The 13,335-nt window shown below is 54.1% G+C and overlaps 1 protein-coding gene across 1 annotated transcript in view; it reads left to right on the top strand.

Moving 5' to 3' along the window:
- NADSYN1 (NAD synthetase 1) overlaps nt 1-13,335 on the top strand; it is a 37,812-nt gene that overhangs the window by 8,870 nt on the left and 15,607 nt on the right. The window contains 9 exon segments of the mRNA XM_025451811.3: nt 120-173; nt 477-566; nt 4,982-5,033; nt 8,114-8,202; nt 8,328-8,373; nt 8,375-8,446; nt 8,786-8,917; nt 12,145-12,219; nt 13,120-13,244. Of these exon segments, the coding sequence (XP_025307596.3) occupies nt 120-173; nt 477-566; nt 4,982-5,033; nt 8,114-8,202; nt 8,328-8,373; nt 8,375-8,446; nt 8,786-8,917; nt 12,145-12,219; nt 13,120-13,244 (735 nt within the window).

Raw genomic sequence — 13,335 nt, 5'->3', positions numbered from 1 at the left:
TTTGAGAAAGCCCCAGAGGAACCTTCTGACTCTCTTACAGGCCCGAGGGTGCTTTGTACTAAAACAGACATGTGATTTTGCTGCTCACAGACACACGTGCATGTCCCCTCTCTTCACAGGCCAGTGTTGCACCGGAATGTCCGCTACAACTGCAGGGTGATATTCCTCAATAGGTAGGTGGCTGCTGGGAGGGAGTGCCCAGGTGACACAGGCGTCCCTCCTCCTCCTGGGCTCTGCCCACCACGGACGCCTGCAGGTGTTAGAAGGAGAGAGACCAAAGCATAGGGCTGCTGCCCAGAAGTCGCTCGAGGCAGTCTTCACGTTCCCTGGGGTCCCTGGACCTCAGCCACCCACATAGCACACTTGCTGGGTCTAGTGGCTCTGTCATCATCCACTGGCAGGGGAGGGTGGTCCTGTGGGCTGCTCCTTGTGACCAGGTGTTCATCTCAGGAGCCATCCTGTTTTTCTGCCTGTAGGAGGATCTTGCTCATCAGGCCCAAAATGGCCTTGGCCAACGAAGGCAACTACCGGGAGCTGCGCTGGTTCACCCCGTGGTCAAGGAGCCGGTAAGGCCCTGTGCCTGGCGCAGGGAAGCACAGTTTGAGACTACTGCGTGGATGTTCCGTTCATGTCTTTCCCACGCAGCCTCGGTCCACATCATGGGGGGGATTTGTAAGCATTTGGGACAAGTTCCGGCCATTTAGGTGCAGCTGTCTTGAGGCAACTGGTTACAGTACAGCCAATTTATCACAGAAAATTTATCAACCACTGGGCATCTTGTGTCTGGAGCCATCCTGCAGCCCATTGCTTTGGGCTGTCGTCTGCACGTCCTCTGCGTGGCAGCCTCCCTGGCACCTCCCATTGGTAGTCCATGTGTGACAGCCTCAGATGTCTCCAGACTTTGCCAAGCATCGCCTGGGGGCATGATCACCCTTGGGCAAGAAACCCTGCCTTGTTCTGTTGTGGGGTTACTGGGGCTTATGTACCACTGCTGCTACTACAGGTAGAACTTTCAACATTTTACCTTCAAATGGTCCATATTTTTGCGTCGGAGAACTTTGGGGTTTTCTGTACGCCCGCTTCCTGCACAGTTCTTGGGACTTCTCCCAGTCCTGAGCCAAGCAGCCGCCTGCCTCTCTTTCTCTGACAAGTTGCTCATTCCCTGGAACACGGCTTCCAGTAAATTCCAGAGGTTCCCACCATGCCCTCCTGAGGCTGATTTCTAAATCATGGCATACTCCTCAAGGATATAATCAGGACAGCCAGGTGGGAGAGAGGCACGGGGCAGGCCATGGGGGTGTACCACTCTCCCCAGGTCTCCGTGTGGTCGCCAAACCAAGAGCTCCCCGAACCTCGTTCTTTGCAGTTTTCTGGAAGCTTCATTATAGGGCACGAATGATTAAATCACTGGCCTTTGGCCACTAACTTAACCCCCAGCCTGGCTCTCTCCCCAGGTCTGGAGGATCTTCAACTGCCAGACTCGTGGCTTGGCTGCCCTGGCAACCGTGAGAGCTTTCCCTACCAACATGTATTAATGTAACAACACCTTTGTGGCTTTTATCTCTGGAAAATCCCAAGGGCTTTGGGAGCTCAGTGCCAGGAAGACCAAATGTTTCTTATGATAAATCATAATTTCACACTTTGTAAGCAGCGACCCAAGGAAACTGAATTTTTGGACACCTTCCCTGCCTTCAGATGTCTTTATTGGACCCTTACATGTGATGAATAGTTTTACAGAATTTAAAAAAACAAACAAACAAAAAACCTAGCTTCAAAATAACTTTTGTGCATAGTTTTAAACATATCATTTGAAGGATTGCCTTTGGCTCACGCCCTTGCTGGGGAGAAGCCTGGTACTACTCCATCTTCTTTGCTCTCATCTCATTATTTTCTTTTCCCCAGGGCACATGGAGAAACTTCTCGGTATCCTTAGTGTTTTTCAATTTTGTTATATGGGCCTTGGGTGAGGTCTTCTGTGGCCCCGTAACCCGGAGACCCCAATCCTGTAGTTTTGAGAAAGGTCGTCCGTCCTTTCTAGGAAGTTTCTGTTCTGTTTTCTGTTTCTGAAACACCTCTTGTTGGGGGATTGGACTTTGTAGACTGTCTTCTCTGCTCTTATCTTTCCTTTCCCACATTCTAGAAGATTTTATCATCTTTCTATCTCTACTAAAATTTAAGTTTCTCATTTTCTCATATTTTCTTATGTAAAGCACCTTTTTTGAAGACCCTCATTGATCCGGGCCGCACAGTGGGGTCTGTAGCGCTTAAAGAGCAGGTGGTCACTTGGAGGTGGGAGGTCGAACCCTGACTCTACTGTTTGGCTGGGCCACTTCAGGCCAGCAAAGCAACCTGACTTTCTGCACCTTGGGGACGGTCATGGCAATGATCCCATGGGGTTGTGGTCATGAATGACATGAGGATGACATGAATCTGTGTGTAAAGCGCTGAGCACAGCATCTGATGGATGTTAACATGGCACCCATGTATTTGTGGTCTCTTTAGTTCTGAGAAGAGAGCTGGCAGGTGGTGGGGACCCAGCAAATATTTGTCAAATGCCCAAAGGTTACTGCTTAGGTGTATAAAGGACTCACAAATCAATAAAAACCAGAAAAAATATTCAATCAGAGAAACTCAAACAAAAAATAAAGGTACAAAGAACAATAGAAATTGGATAGAAGTGAAAAACAAATGTGTGAATAGATGCTGAATGTCACTAGAACTCAGGTTGATATAACCTGGCACCACAGCGAGATTTCTTTCTGCGCCACCAGAGTGACAAAATTAAACGGTTGGAGAGCGCCAGGTCCCGGCAAGGATCCCAGGCCAACTGGGACTTTGGAAAAGTTGGGTGTTGCCTTGTGAGGGGCAGCAGTGTCCCCCGTGCACCAGCAGAGTGGGGACAGAGGGGGTCACAGCGAGGCCAAGTGACGGGGGTCACTGGCTGTTGGGGAGCGCAGCCAGTGGCACGGCCGTTCCTCCGCGGGTAGAGCTTCAGCCAAGTGTGGCCTCTACCTTCCTTGTCACATACACCCAGTGGTTTTGAACTACCAGAGGGACTTGAGTTTTGTGAACATTTCTCTTATTTCCCAGTTTCAGAGGCTTTTGTTATTTTGCTGTTGTTGTCCAGGAGCCTTTGCATTCGGGCATCAAGGGTCCGTGGTCTTATGGGTCTTTCCTCTGCTCTCTGCCCACTTACCGCATCTTCTCCTGTGGTTTGTTGCCAACCTGACCTCTGTGCCATGCTCCCCGGGAGACTCTGTCCTGCAGATCTGTGCCCGTCCGGTGTTTCAGACCCTTCTCATCCTATGCAAGCTCCCTTTCTGTCTTTTTATATTCTCTGATCATCTCTTCTTTGAGATCTCCTACTGAGATGTGTTATCTCTGAATTTCCTGGGAGCATTGCATCTCTTGTCTCTGCCATGTGGATGTGTGGGTCTCACGGTGGCTCCTTCAGACTGTGGCTTGTGTGATTATGCCTGTGGAAGGGGTGGCTGCAGACACCAAGCTGGAGCAGCCACCTCATGCTCTGGCACCGTTGAAACGACAGAGATTTTTCCTTCTGAGCGCTGTGCCAAAATGGTCACAATAGTTGGGCATGTTACCATGTCCCTGCCTTAGTAGTAACCACATGACTCGTTCAGGCCTCTTAAGATATTAGAAAAAAATAACCCAGTTCTTGACTGCAGATAATTTAAGAATCTACTCATTTTCATTATGTTCTTAGATGCACCCTGAGATTTAAGCATGGTAAGACGGGGGGCACAGGGGACTCTCGTAGCTCCTAGGGGGCAGAGAAGGCTTTTGATCGACATGGCCAAAACTGGTTTCTTGGCAGGAGTACGCATCTAGAATTTTTCCCAAGGATGTTGGCTGGGAAGAAAGGGCATCCAGCCAGAGAAGGGCACAGGCCATTCAGAGGAGGCGGGTATGGGAACCATGGGAAGAGGTCGGGCCAGCCTGAGGCAAGCGTTGGATGAGAAGGTACAGGGCGGACTTTTACTCATGCTATTCTGGCTCTTGGCGAGCCCTGGCAAAGCTCACCTGCCACATGCAAGGTGACCGCCGGCCTTGGAGCAGAGACTGAGAGCAAAGGTGAGCACATGCTGTCTCCTGGCGTTCTTGCTTTGGCCTGGTGCTCAGTGGGTCTTGGTGGGGGTGGAGGGCAAGGAAAGGAAGGGGCCTTGGGTGGGGGGGGCTCTTCTCTTTAAAGTGAATTTTGACGCAGTGATGTGGCCATCGGCAAACCTGCAATTGATGGATTTGAGGGCTTCCTGTGGGGTGGCGGGGTGGCTTAGAAGTCAGCAGAGTGTCCACATGTCCCCATCCCTGTTCTTAGTGTGGGCAAGAAGGCAGCGTCCTCCAATGGCCCAGCCTTATAGTTATACCTAAGTAAAAGCACTGAAGTCATCCTGGAAGGCTCTTGTGAATTCTGTTTGTTTCTTGAAAAAACAAACATACACAATTAAACATCTCGGCAGTATGTCTTGTAATGGCCTACATGCGGACGGGTCTGTGAACCTTCGATCACCTTCTATCTCTCTGTGCGGCCCCTTGGGAGGCCTTGTACTGTGTGTTCTACTCTGTCCATCTTGTACACTTTGGAGCATAATTCAACCATTTCAGGGATAACGTAGGTTTGTAATTGTGCATCAGGCTAAGGCGGTGTGGTGTGATCCTTTGGACCCAGACATTCCACCTAGATTTCCCCCTGGGGAAGTGTAACCACTGTTGAGAGAATGCCCATGACACATGTCTCAGGAGCCCTGGACACCAGGGCGTGGGGAAGCTGAGGCGGTTGAGCTCCTGGGCACTGTGGTGTCACTGAGTAAGATGCCCCAGAGCTTCATCTGTCCGTCCTGTACGCCTGTTTCCCTGATGTCGATCGCAGTGGCTGGTGTGAGTGCCTGACAGCCCTCACCGAATCATGAGCTTGCAGCCCCCAGTGTGCTCATCCTTAGATCTGTGGTGTTTCCCTCCCCAGGCAAACAGAGGAGTATTTTCTCCCCCGGATGATACAGGACGTGACAAAGCAGGTGAGTGTCTGGATGGATCTTGTCTTCCAGCCAAACGTCACTGCTCTAGGCTAATGGTGTGGCACGTGGAGGAGGACCCTTTGGGGCAAGGCTACCAGAACTGCCCCGGCTGCCGAACAAACAAAACCAAACACAGGGAGAGATTCCTGCATACTGAGGGAGGATGGAACCCCCAGTGGTGGGGGCGCCTCCATTCTCTTGCATCGCAGATGCTCTGCTTGTTCGTGCCTCGCCCTCTCCTCTGGCTCACCCTGCCAGGGTTCCCAGGGGGGCTGGGACTCCCAGGGAGCTGGGGAGGAGTCCCCACCTTGCCTTAGTGGGCTGTTTCTTGCTGGGGCTGCAGCTTGGGCCCAGGGGCCACCCTAGAAGCCAAATTAGCGGGGGCAGGACAGTTCAAGGAAGACTTTACCCCACGGCCTATTCATTCTGTGAAGACCCAGCATCAGAAATCTGTCTTGTCCATTGGACCTGCCGGCCAGGCCTTCAGAGCTTTGATCATCCAGCCTTGTCTGGCGGCCTCGTCCACCATCTTCCTACTGGAAGCTGCAGGGCTGATGGCTGGAACCTTGTTCGACCCACTTCTCATGGGTGCTTGGAAGCTGGGGGCACAGAAGGGGTGTTTTAGCAGGGCTGTGACTTCTCTAGTTTCTGCCTGAGTGCCCATTCTGGTTGCCAAGTGTATTAATTTCATAAGAAAGCACCACAGATGGAGGAGACGTAGTGGAATAACAGATACTTACCTCTTAGTCCTGGAGGCTAAAGCCCGAGGTCCAGGCACAGGCAGGCGGGGTCCCCCTAAGGCCTCTCTGCGTGTGTGTGGATGGCTGTGCTCTCCCTGGGTCCTCATGCGGTCGGCCTCCGGGCATGTCTGTGTGCTTCTCCTGGTAGGGAACCTGGTTGTATGGGATCAGGGCCACCCTGGTGACTCCATTCTTACCGTAACCACCTCTTTGAAGGACCCAGCTCCAGATACGGTCACAAGTCTGAGGTGCTGGTGTTCAGGGCTCCAACATCGGAATTTGAGTGGGATGCAGCTCAGTCCACAACACCAAGTTCTCTCTACCCCTAATTACTACACTACCAGGATTTATAGAATCTCTCCAGTGGCGGAGCTGGCAGGGATTCAGCCGATCATAGGGAGGACTGAGCTGAAACACGGTCCCACTCCCCTGCTTCCCACCGGATTCCGGCTCCATTTGCCTCTTGGCTGTCAGCATCTTCCTCTGTCTCTTCCCTGGAGGACAGTGGCTGCCCTGGCCCCTGGACAGAGGTTACCTCCTCTCAAGAGCCAGACTGTGTCTCTGGCATGGGCTTTGATTTGTGAGCGAGGCTCTTCCAGGGGCCAGCTTGGGCTCAGCACCTTCTCCATGGATAGTCAGGGTCAGGCAGGCTGAAGCTTGGGCAGGGACTCGCAGCCAGGTCTGGTCACCTCCAAGGTGACCTGGAAACTCATCTGACCATGAACTGCAACAGCGAGCACATTTTAATATGGTCCTGACCCAGGATAGACTATGTCTGTGTGTGGATTTCCGTGTGTCTGTGTCTCCTGGGGTGGGGGTCAGGGGGCGCTGTCTCTGGAACAGACCTGTCTGCAGTAGTCCTGAGTGAGATGCTCCCCATTTCATTCCGGGATTGTAGCATCCTACAGACCATCCCAACAGAGACGCACTAAGCTGGTGTGGGACATAGTCTGTGGTTGGAAGGATTTTGCTTGGTAGTTGGTTGAAGCTGGCTGTGTGAATTGGTCCCAGAAACTGGATTAAAGTGTGTCCAGGAACAAGGGACGGACAGCCCAGGACCTGCCATGCGTGTACACTTTAGGCCGGGGGTGGGGTGCGGTCAGTGAGCATGCATTTGGGTCTGTGCTTTACCAGCCTGTTGCTCCAAGCCCTGGCCTTGTCACGGCAAGATGGTGTGTGGAATCCAGCCGTGCCAACGTGCTCAGATTTGCAAGGTGCCAGGCAACCCCACGGTCCCACAGCGGCCAGTGGGGGTCCTGGGTGAGGGCTTTCCTCACAGCCACAGTGAACCGTGAGCTTGTCCTTGGCAGGAGGCATCAAAGAAGAAAGAGCCAGGTTTACACAGTGGTTCTTGCCCTCAGCAGTAAAGGGTGTTGAACTCACACACTCCTGCAGTCATGGAGCCTGACCAAGTGCCCTGGGACACGCGCGTTCCAAGCCTCAGGATTATTTCTTGTCTCATTGTAACTTTGGGTTTAAGAGAGGTGGCCAAGTTGGGCCTAGGACAGCGTGTACCAGAGAGGTCAGCATGCCTGTCAGAGCATTCCACGCCCGCACAGCCAGTCAGCACACGGTTGTCTCAGGGCCTCATCACACCTGTCTGGCAGCCTAGGGAGGGTCCACCCCTGACCCCTGAGCTCCTGCCACTTCTGGCCCTGCCACCCAGGAACTGGTGGATTTTCCTCAGGTTTCTTGAATGAGACTCAGGTCATGGCAGACCTGGGGCAAGGGGTGGGGACCGAACCAGTCAGACTGTCAAAAGCGTGGGTGATGCAGAAAAGTCCATAGTGCCACAGCCAGCGTGGAGTGGCCCTCATGAAATGAAGCTTTTACTCTTTTTTTTTCTTTTTTTTTAGATTTTATTTATTTGAGAGAGAGTATGTGTGCATGAATGGGGGGAGCAGCAGAGGGACAGGGAGAAGCAGGCTCCCCAGTGAGCAGGGAGGACCCCAGGGAGGACCCCAGGACCCTAAGATCATAACCTGAGCCAAAGGCAGATGCTCCACCCACTGAGCCACCCAAGCTTCCCAAGACTCTTTACTCTTAATAACAATGACTATAGGAATGTATGCTGATGGAAACTTCAAGAGTGGAGTGCCATTTGTCACAGCCATAGTGAGCCCTGTGGCCACGCCAGAGCACAGCCACCAGCTAGTGAACGCTGTGACCACAGGCCATTCGTGTTAGCAGAGATGTCAACATGGTGCTGGGCCACCTGGGCTAGGAATGCTCCCAAGCTAAGGAGGGACTCACTAGGGCTGGAAGCAAAAGGGCAGCAAGGTTAGAACACATCCCAGATGGGGCATGACTAAGGGATCTCATGCACCCTATCCTCTGCAGGAAACTGTGCCCTTTGGAGACGCAGTGCTGGCCACCCGGGATACCTGCATTGGGAGTGAGATCTGCGAGGAGCTCTGGACACCCCACAGGTCAGCCCAGCCCCATGCACACAGCAGCACTGTCGGCGTGGCCATGAGCTATGGAGATAACGGGGCTGGGAGGGCAGGGTCAGGCACACAGCCCTCTTCTTCCTGTCAACTGCCTCTGCCCACAGCCCACACGTGGACATGGGTCTGGATGGCGTGGAGATCTTTACCAACTGCCTCGGGCAGCCACCACGTGCTGCGCAAAGCCCACGCCAGAGTAGACCTGGTGACCATGGCCACCACCAAGGTAGGCATGGGGCTGCAAGGTGGCCGCTCTTGCTGGGACAGCACGACTCAGCGAGGTGCTGTGTCGTCTGGTCACTCACAGGATGGGTTTGGGTTCAGCAAAGCCAGGTTTGGGTCTTGGCTTTGTCGTGTGGGGTTTGTGTTCCATGAACCCCCCACCTTCTCCAGTCGTATAAGGCTGCTGGGAGGCGATAATGGACATTGGGCCTGATGCCTGGTGCTTTGGAAGGCCCGGGGGTCCCAGCCCTAGGCCTCCGGCTGTGTGCATGCGGTTTCCCTGCAGGGAGCTATTTATGGCATGGTGGGAGGTGACACCTCTGCTACCGCTCACATTTTCCAGAATGGTGGGATCTACTTGCTGGCCAATCAGAAGGGCTGTGATGGGGACCGGCTCTACTATGACGGGTGCGCCCTGATAGCGATGAACGGCCACATTTTCGCACAAGGGTCTCAGTTCTCTCTGGACGACGTGGTAAGAGCGGACTCGCATGCCTAAGGGAGCGTCTACTCGGTTCTGTGACTGTGCTCTTGCTCAGGACTGTTTCCTCGAGGACCCCCAGAGCCAGGGGGGCTCATGCGGCTCATAGCAAGTCCTGCCTGCTGTGATGGCTCCACCTTGGCCACAGTCAGGAGATGGGCCCCCACATAGCATGCAGCCCAACCTGGACAGATGAGACCTACTGCAGCCTGTGAGTCACCCATGTGCAGCACATGAGGGACCCTAGCCTCACAGAGTCACCTGTTGGGGACAAGCCAACAGGCAGGCGATGTGGCGGGCAGGCTGTGTCGTGAGAGCAGAGTGGGTGACCCCCGGATCCCCCCAGGAAGATGTGGGGTTGGAACCCTCCTTGGGAATAAGCAGGAGCAGGTCCTAGTATGTGCACAAAGAGGGTCCTCATTCACAAGAGTGGAGCGGAGGAGAGCTCAGTGAGGCCCCTTGGGACCCACTCACTCTTCCCACACATCCAGGCACATGCGTGTTAACTGTAGGCTCAGTGCTACCGTGGCCTGAGTCCTGGGAGCCCCATGCTCCTCAGGGGGAGGCCTTGCTCCGAGGGGCCATGTGGTCTCACTGGACACAGCCAGCTGGCTGGGGTTGGTCGTGTCTGCACAGATTGCTGTGGGATGCACTCAGAAGAGGCGTCACTGCAGCCCCGGGGCACAGGGACACGGCAGGGGCAAGGTCACAGTCAAGAGGGCAAGCTGAGAAGCCTGGCCTGTCTTCCCCTTGCTGGGGCACAGGCCTCTGCGAAGCTGATGGAAACTCGCCCCCCCTACAGAGAACATGGGTGTGGGCGCCGTCTGTCCAGTTGTCCGTCTGTCCAGTCGTCCGTCTGACCATGTTTGACACGAATGTCCCAGTGTCCCTCCCGGGGAAGGCACCTGAGGAGAAAGTCCTTGGGGAGAATTGTTTGCTCTCCCTTTTGTTTTGGTTTTTGCTTTTAAATTCAAAACAAAAGGATACTGCTGTTATTGCCAGAAATGGACATGCAGGCCAGCCCCACCGCAGGTTCAGATCATCAGCCCCAGCTTCACGGTGGGCCCTCACGCGGCATTAGCCCCCTATCACTGAATCCACCTGAATTGGGGGGCAGATGGGTAGAAATGCTAATTCATTTTTTTTTTAATTTTTATTTATTTATGATAGTCACAGAGAGAGAGAGAGAGGCAGAGACACAGGCAGAGGGAGAAGCAGGCTCCATGCACCGGAAGCCCGATGTGGGATTCGATCCCGGGTCTCCAGGATTGCGCCCTGGGCCAAAGGCAGGCGCCAAACCGCTGCACCACCCAGGGATCCCCAGAAATGCTAATTCAGAGGCAGCTAGTAGCAGCGCAAGCTCACAGCGTGTTGTAAATTCTCCGTAACTCTAACATCATTCACTTTTTTGTGCTCACGTCAGCGAGGCCAGGTGACGCCTGGTTCCTTCACAGCCTTGCTGGGGTTGTCGTCAGGGACCTGGTTATAAAACCAAACTTGGTTTCAAAGTGGAGCAAGTGAATTCCATGATGATTTCTTACCCGATGGGCAGGAGTTTGGCGGCAGGGACACCCCTGCCATGGTCGCCCAGGCCCTGCTTGCCACTTGATGGCATCCCCAAAGGCCTCCAAGTATTCAGCATTAGCCACAATGAAGACGGAAGGGTTTGACTGGAAAGGTCAAGTTCGTGCAAAAGGCAGTGAGTGTGTCTTCCTCACCCCAGTGGACTGCCGGCCGTCCTTAGGCCCGGTCGGTGTGGCCAGACCCTGGGCTGGGTGTCAGAGACGTGTGCACCTTGCCAGGGATTGACTGGCATGGGTTGAGGGTCAGCTGCACCAGGAGAGCAGGTTCCGGGCCCAGCAGGCCTCACAGCTGGACCCTCGCAGACCTGCATTTGAAGCACACACCCAGGTGTTGGCAAGCACGTCTCCCATTGGGGCCCCTCAGGCTAGAATTCTCTGATCTCGTCCGAGTGTTCGGGGAGGGACGTGGCATCCCTGCCCTGCCACTTCCTACATGATCCAAAAGAATTGTGTGGCACACGGAGCCATCGCACAGAGCCACAGGTCCGTGGACCCTTCCCTAGGACGCGCTTCTTGGGCTCTTTGAACCTCACAGGCTCTCTGACACCGAGGGACACCTCGGTCGGGCGTTCGGGGAAGAATGGAATGGGGCCATCTGCTCATGAAAAGATTCACACCATCTCTGTCTTTTTATCTTTTGTGGCCTCACACTTCCCTTGGTTTTGTCTCGTGGGAAGCACCATGGCTTTGGTGGTCCGTCACTCTGGGAAATGATGAGAGAACTGGAGGACAGATAAGCTCCTTTTTCTCTTTCTCTCTGGATGTGTCCAGCTTGGGTTGGGCCCAGTGCTGACAACGGCAGCTGCCCACAGGCCTCTTGGTGGGAGGGGGTGGCTGCAGCTGCCTCGCATCATGCGGTGCTGCACAGGACCAGCTCTCACTGCCCCCGACTTGCATGCAATGACACAATGTTTTCGTGACATAACTAACGGAGTTTTTTGTTTGTTTTTTTTCATAAAGAAAGGGATCATGTATATGAATTAGAACCTTCTCTTTTTTGCTCTCTATTGAGATTTTATTCTTTTTCTATATTGTGGTATACTTGGACTCTTAATACTCCTGTCTGAGGTTTGAAGACAGTGAAGTGTCACCCGCGGTCACACAGGCAGCACATCCAGGCCCTCACGTGGATTGCCGGGGCTCTGGCTCCACCCACCTCTCAGTTGTACCCCGGCTTGGCCTTCCCCTGCGTGGGCTTGGATTTGGGGTTGCCTCTCCTCCTGATCACAGGGTGGCTGCAACACCTCCAGCTATCTCATCTCCATATAACCACGCATAAAGCAGAAAAGTGGCCCTCCCATGCTTCTTTTTAAGAGGGAGACACTAAAAAAAAAAGAGGGAGACACTGTCTCAGAAGTCTGTGGCAGATATGGATTGGTGGAATCGGGTCCTGTGCCGGGATTAAGGTCCCACTGCCCCGTGTCTGAGTTCACTGGAGGCTCTGGTGGCAACAAGGAGAGGGAAGGGCTTTGGGTCAGTAATGCTGGCTGGACCCCTGGGAACCCACAGGTCCCTAGTCCCTGCCTTAGAAGGTGTGACTTGCATGTGCAACTTGGGACACCTATGAAAACAGCCAAATCACACGTGTGAGTGGGAAAAACAGGAAATCACACTTTCTCTCCGAAACCTCTTCCCCAGGAAGTCCTCACCGCAACTTTGGATTTGGAGGATGTCCGAAGCTACAGGGCGGAGATTTCATCTCGAAACCTGGCGGTGAGTTCGTAAAGACATATGCGGGTGCTCGAATGCCCCGGGGGCTCTTTAAAAAAAATTTTTTTAAGAGAGAGAGCAGGACAGAGGGGTAAAGGGAGAGGGAGAAGCAGACTCCCCGCTGAGCAGGGAGCCTAATGCGGGGCTCGATCCCAGGACCCCGGGATCATGATCTGAGCTGCAGGCAGACACTTCACCGGCCACCCAGGTGCCCCTAAAATGGTTTTTAATGACCACATTGTGGAGCTGTTGTTCCCATGCCCCCCTGGGATTCGGTGGTTTTTGGCACACTCATGGGGTTGTGCAGCCACCAGTACGTCAGCACAGAAGGAACCCAGACCCCGCATCCCCCTCCTGGCCCGGGAACCACAAGCCTGCCTTCCGTGTCTGAAATCACCTGTTCTGCATCTTGCACAGAGACGAAATCAGGTTGGCATCTGGCTTCTGTCGCTGAGCAGAACGTTTACGTGGTCCAGGTTGTAGCAGCTGTCAGGGCTTCATGCCTTTTTACAGCCAAAGAATATTCCATGAGAAGGGTACACCACAGGGTGACCATCCACCCGTCCACTCAGGACACGTGGACGTGTCCACTTGCTCTCTGATGGATGATGCTCTGGAACGTTGTGCAAGTTCTCATGAGGACATTTCCTCTTTGTCTTGGGGGCGCACCTGGGAGGGGAACCTTCTGTGCTTTCATCTTGAAGGGACTCCTGACTGTCCACAGCAGCTGCCCCTACCATGTATGAGGGTTCCAACACCGGTACCATCTGTCTGTCTGACTCCAGCCATCCCGCTGGGAGCGAGGGCACCGCTGTGGCCTCGATGTGCGTTCCTGCTGGCTGACAGAGCAGCAGCCCCCGAGGGCTTGGGGTGCAGGGGCGTCATGTCCTGAATCTCCATCAGGCCAGCCGGGTGAGCCCCTACCCCCGAGTGAAGGTGGACTTTGCTCTCTCATGCCGCGAGGACTTGCTGGAGCCGCCGTCTGAGCCCGTCGAGTGGATGTACCACAGTCCGGCTGAGGAGATCAGGTGGGCTGCCTCTTCGTGCCCGTGGGGGTGGTGCTGCTCCTGGGGCCACAGGGGCCGCAGCAGTGCGGGCAGCTGGTGCCTAGGACCTGCC

The sequence above is a fragment of the Canis lupus genome, chromosome 18 (genome assembly GCF_003254725.2).
Source record: "Canis lupus dingo isolate Sandy chromosome 18, ASM325472v2, whole genome shotgun sequence".
In the NCBI taxonomy this organism is placed as follows: Eukaryota; Metazoa; Chordata; class Mammalia; order Carnivora; family Canidae; genus Canis; species Canis lupus.
This window is presented reverse-complemented; position numbering and strand designations above follow the sequence as displayed.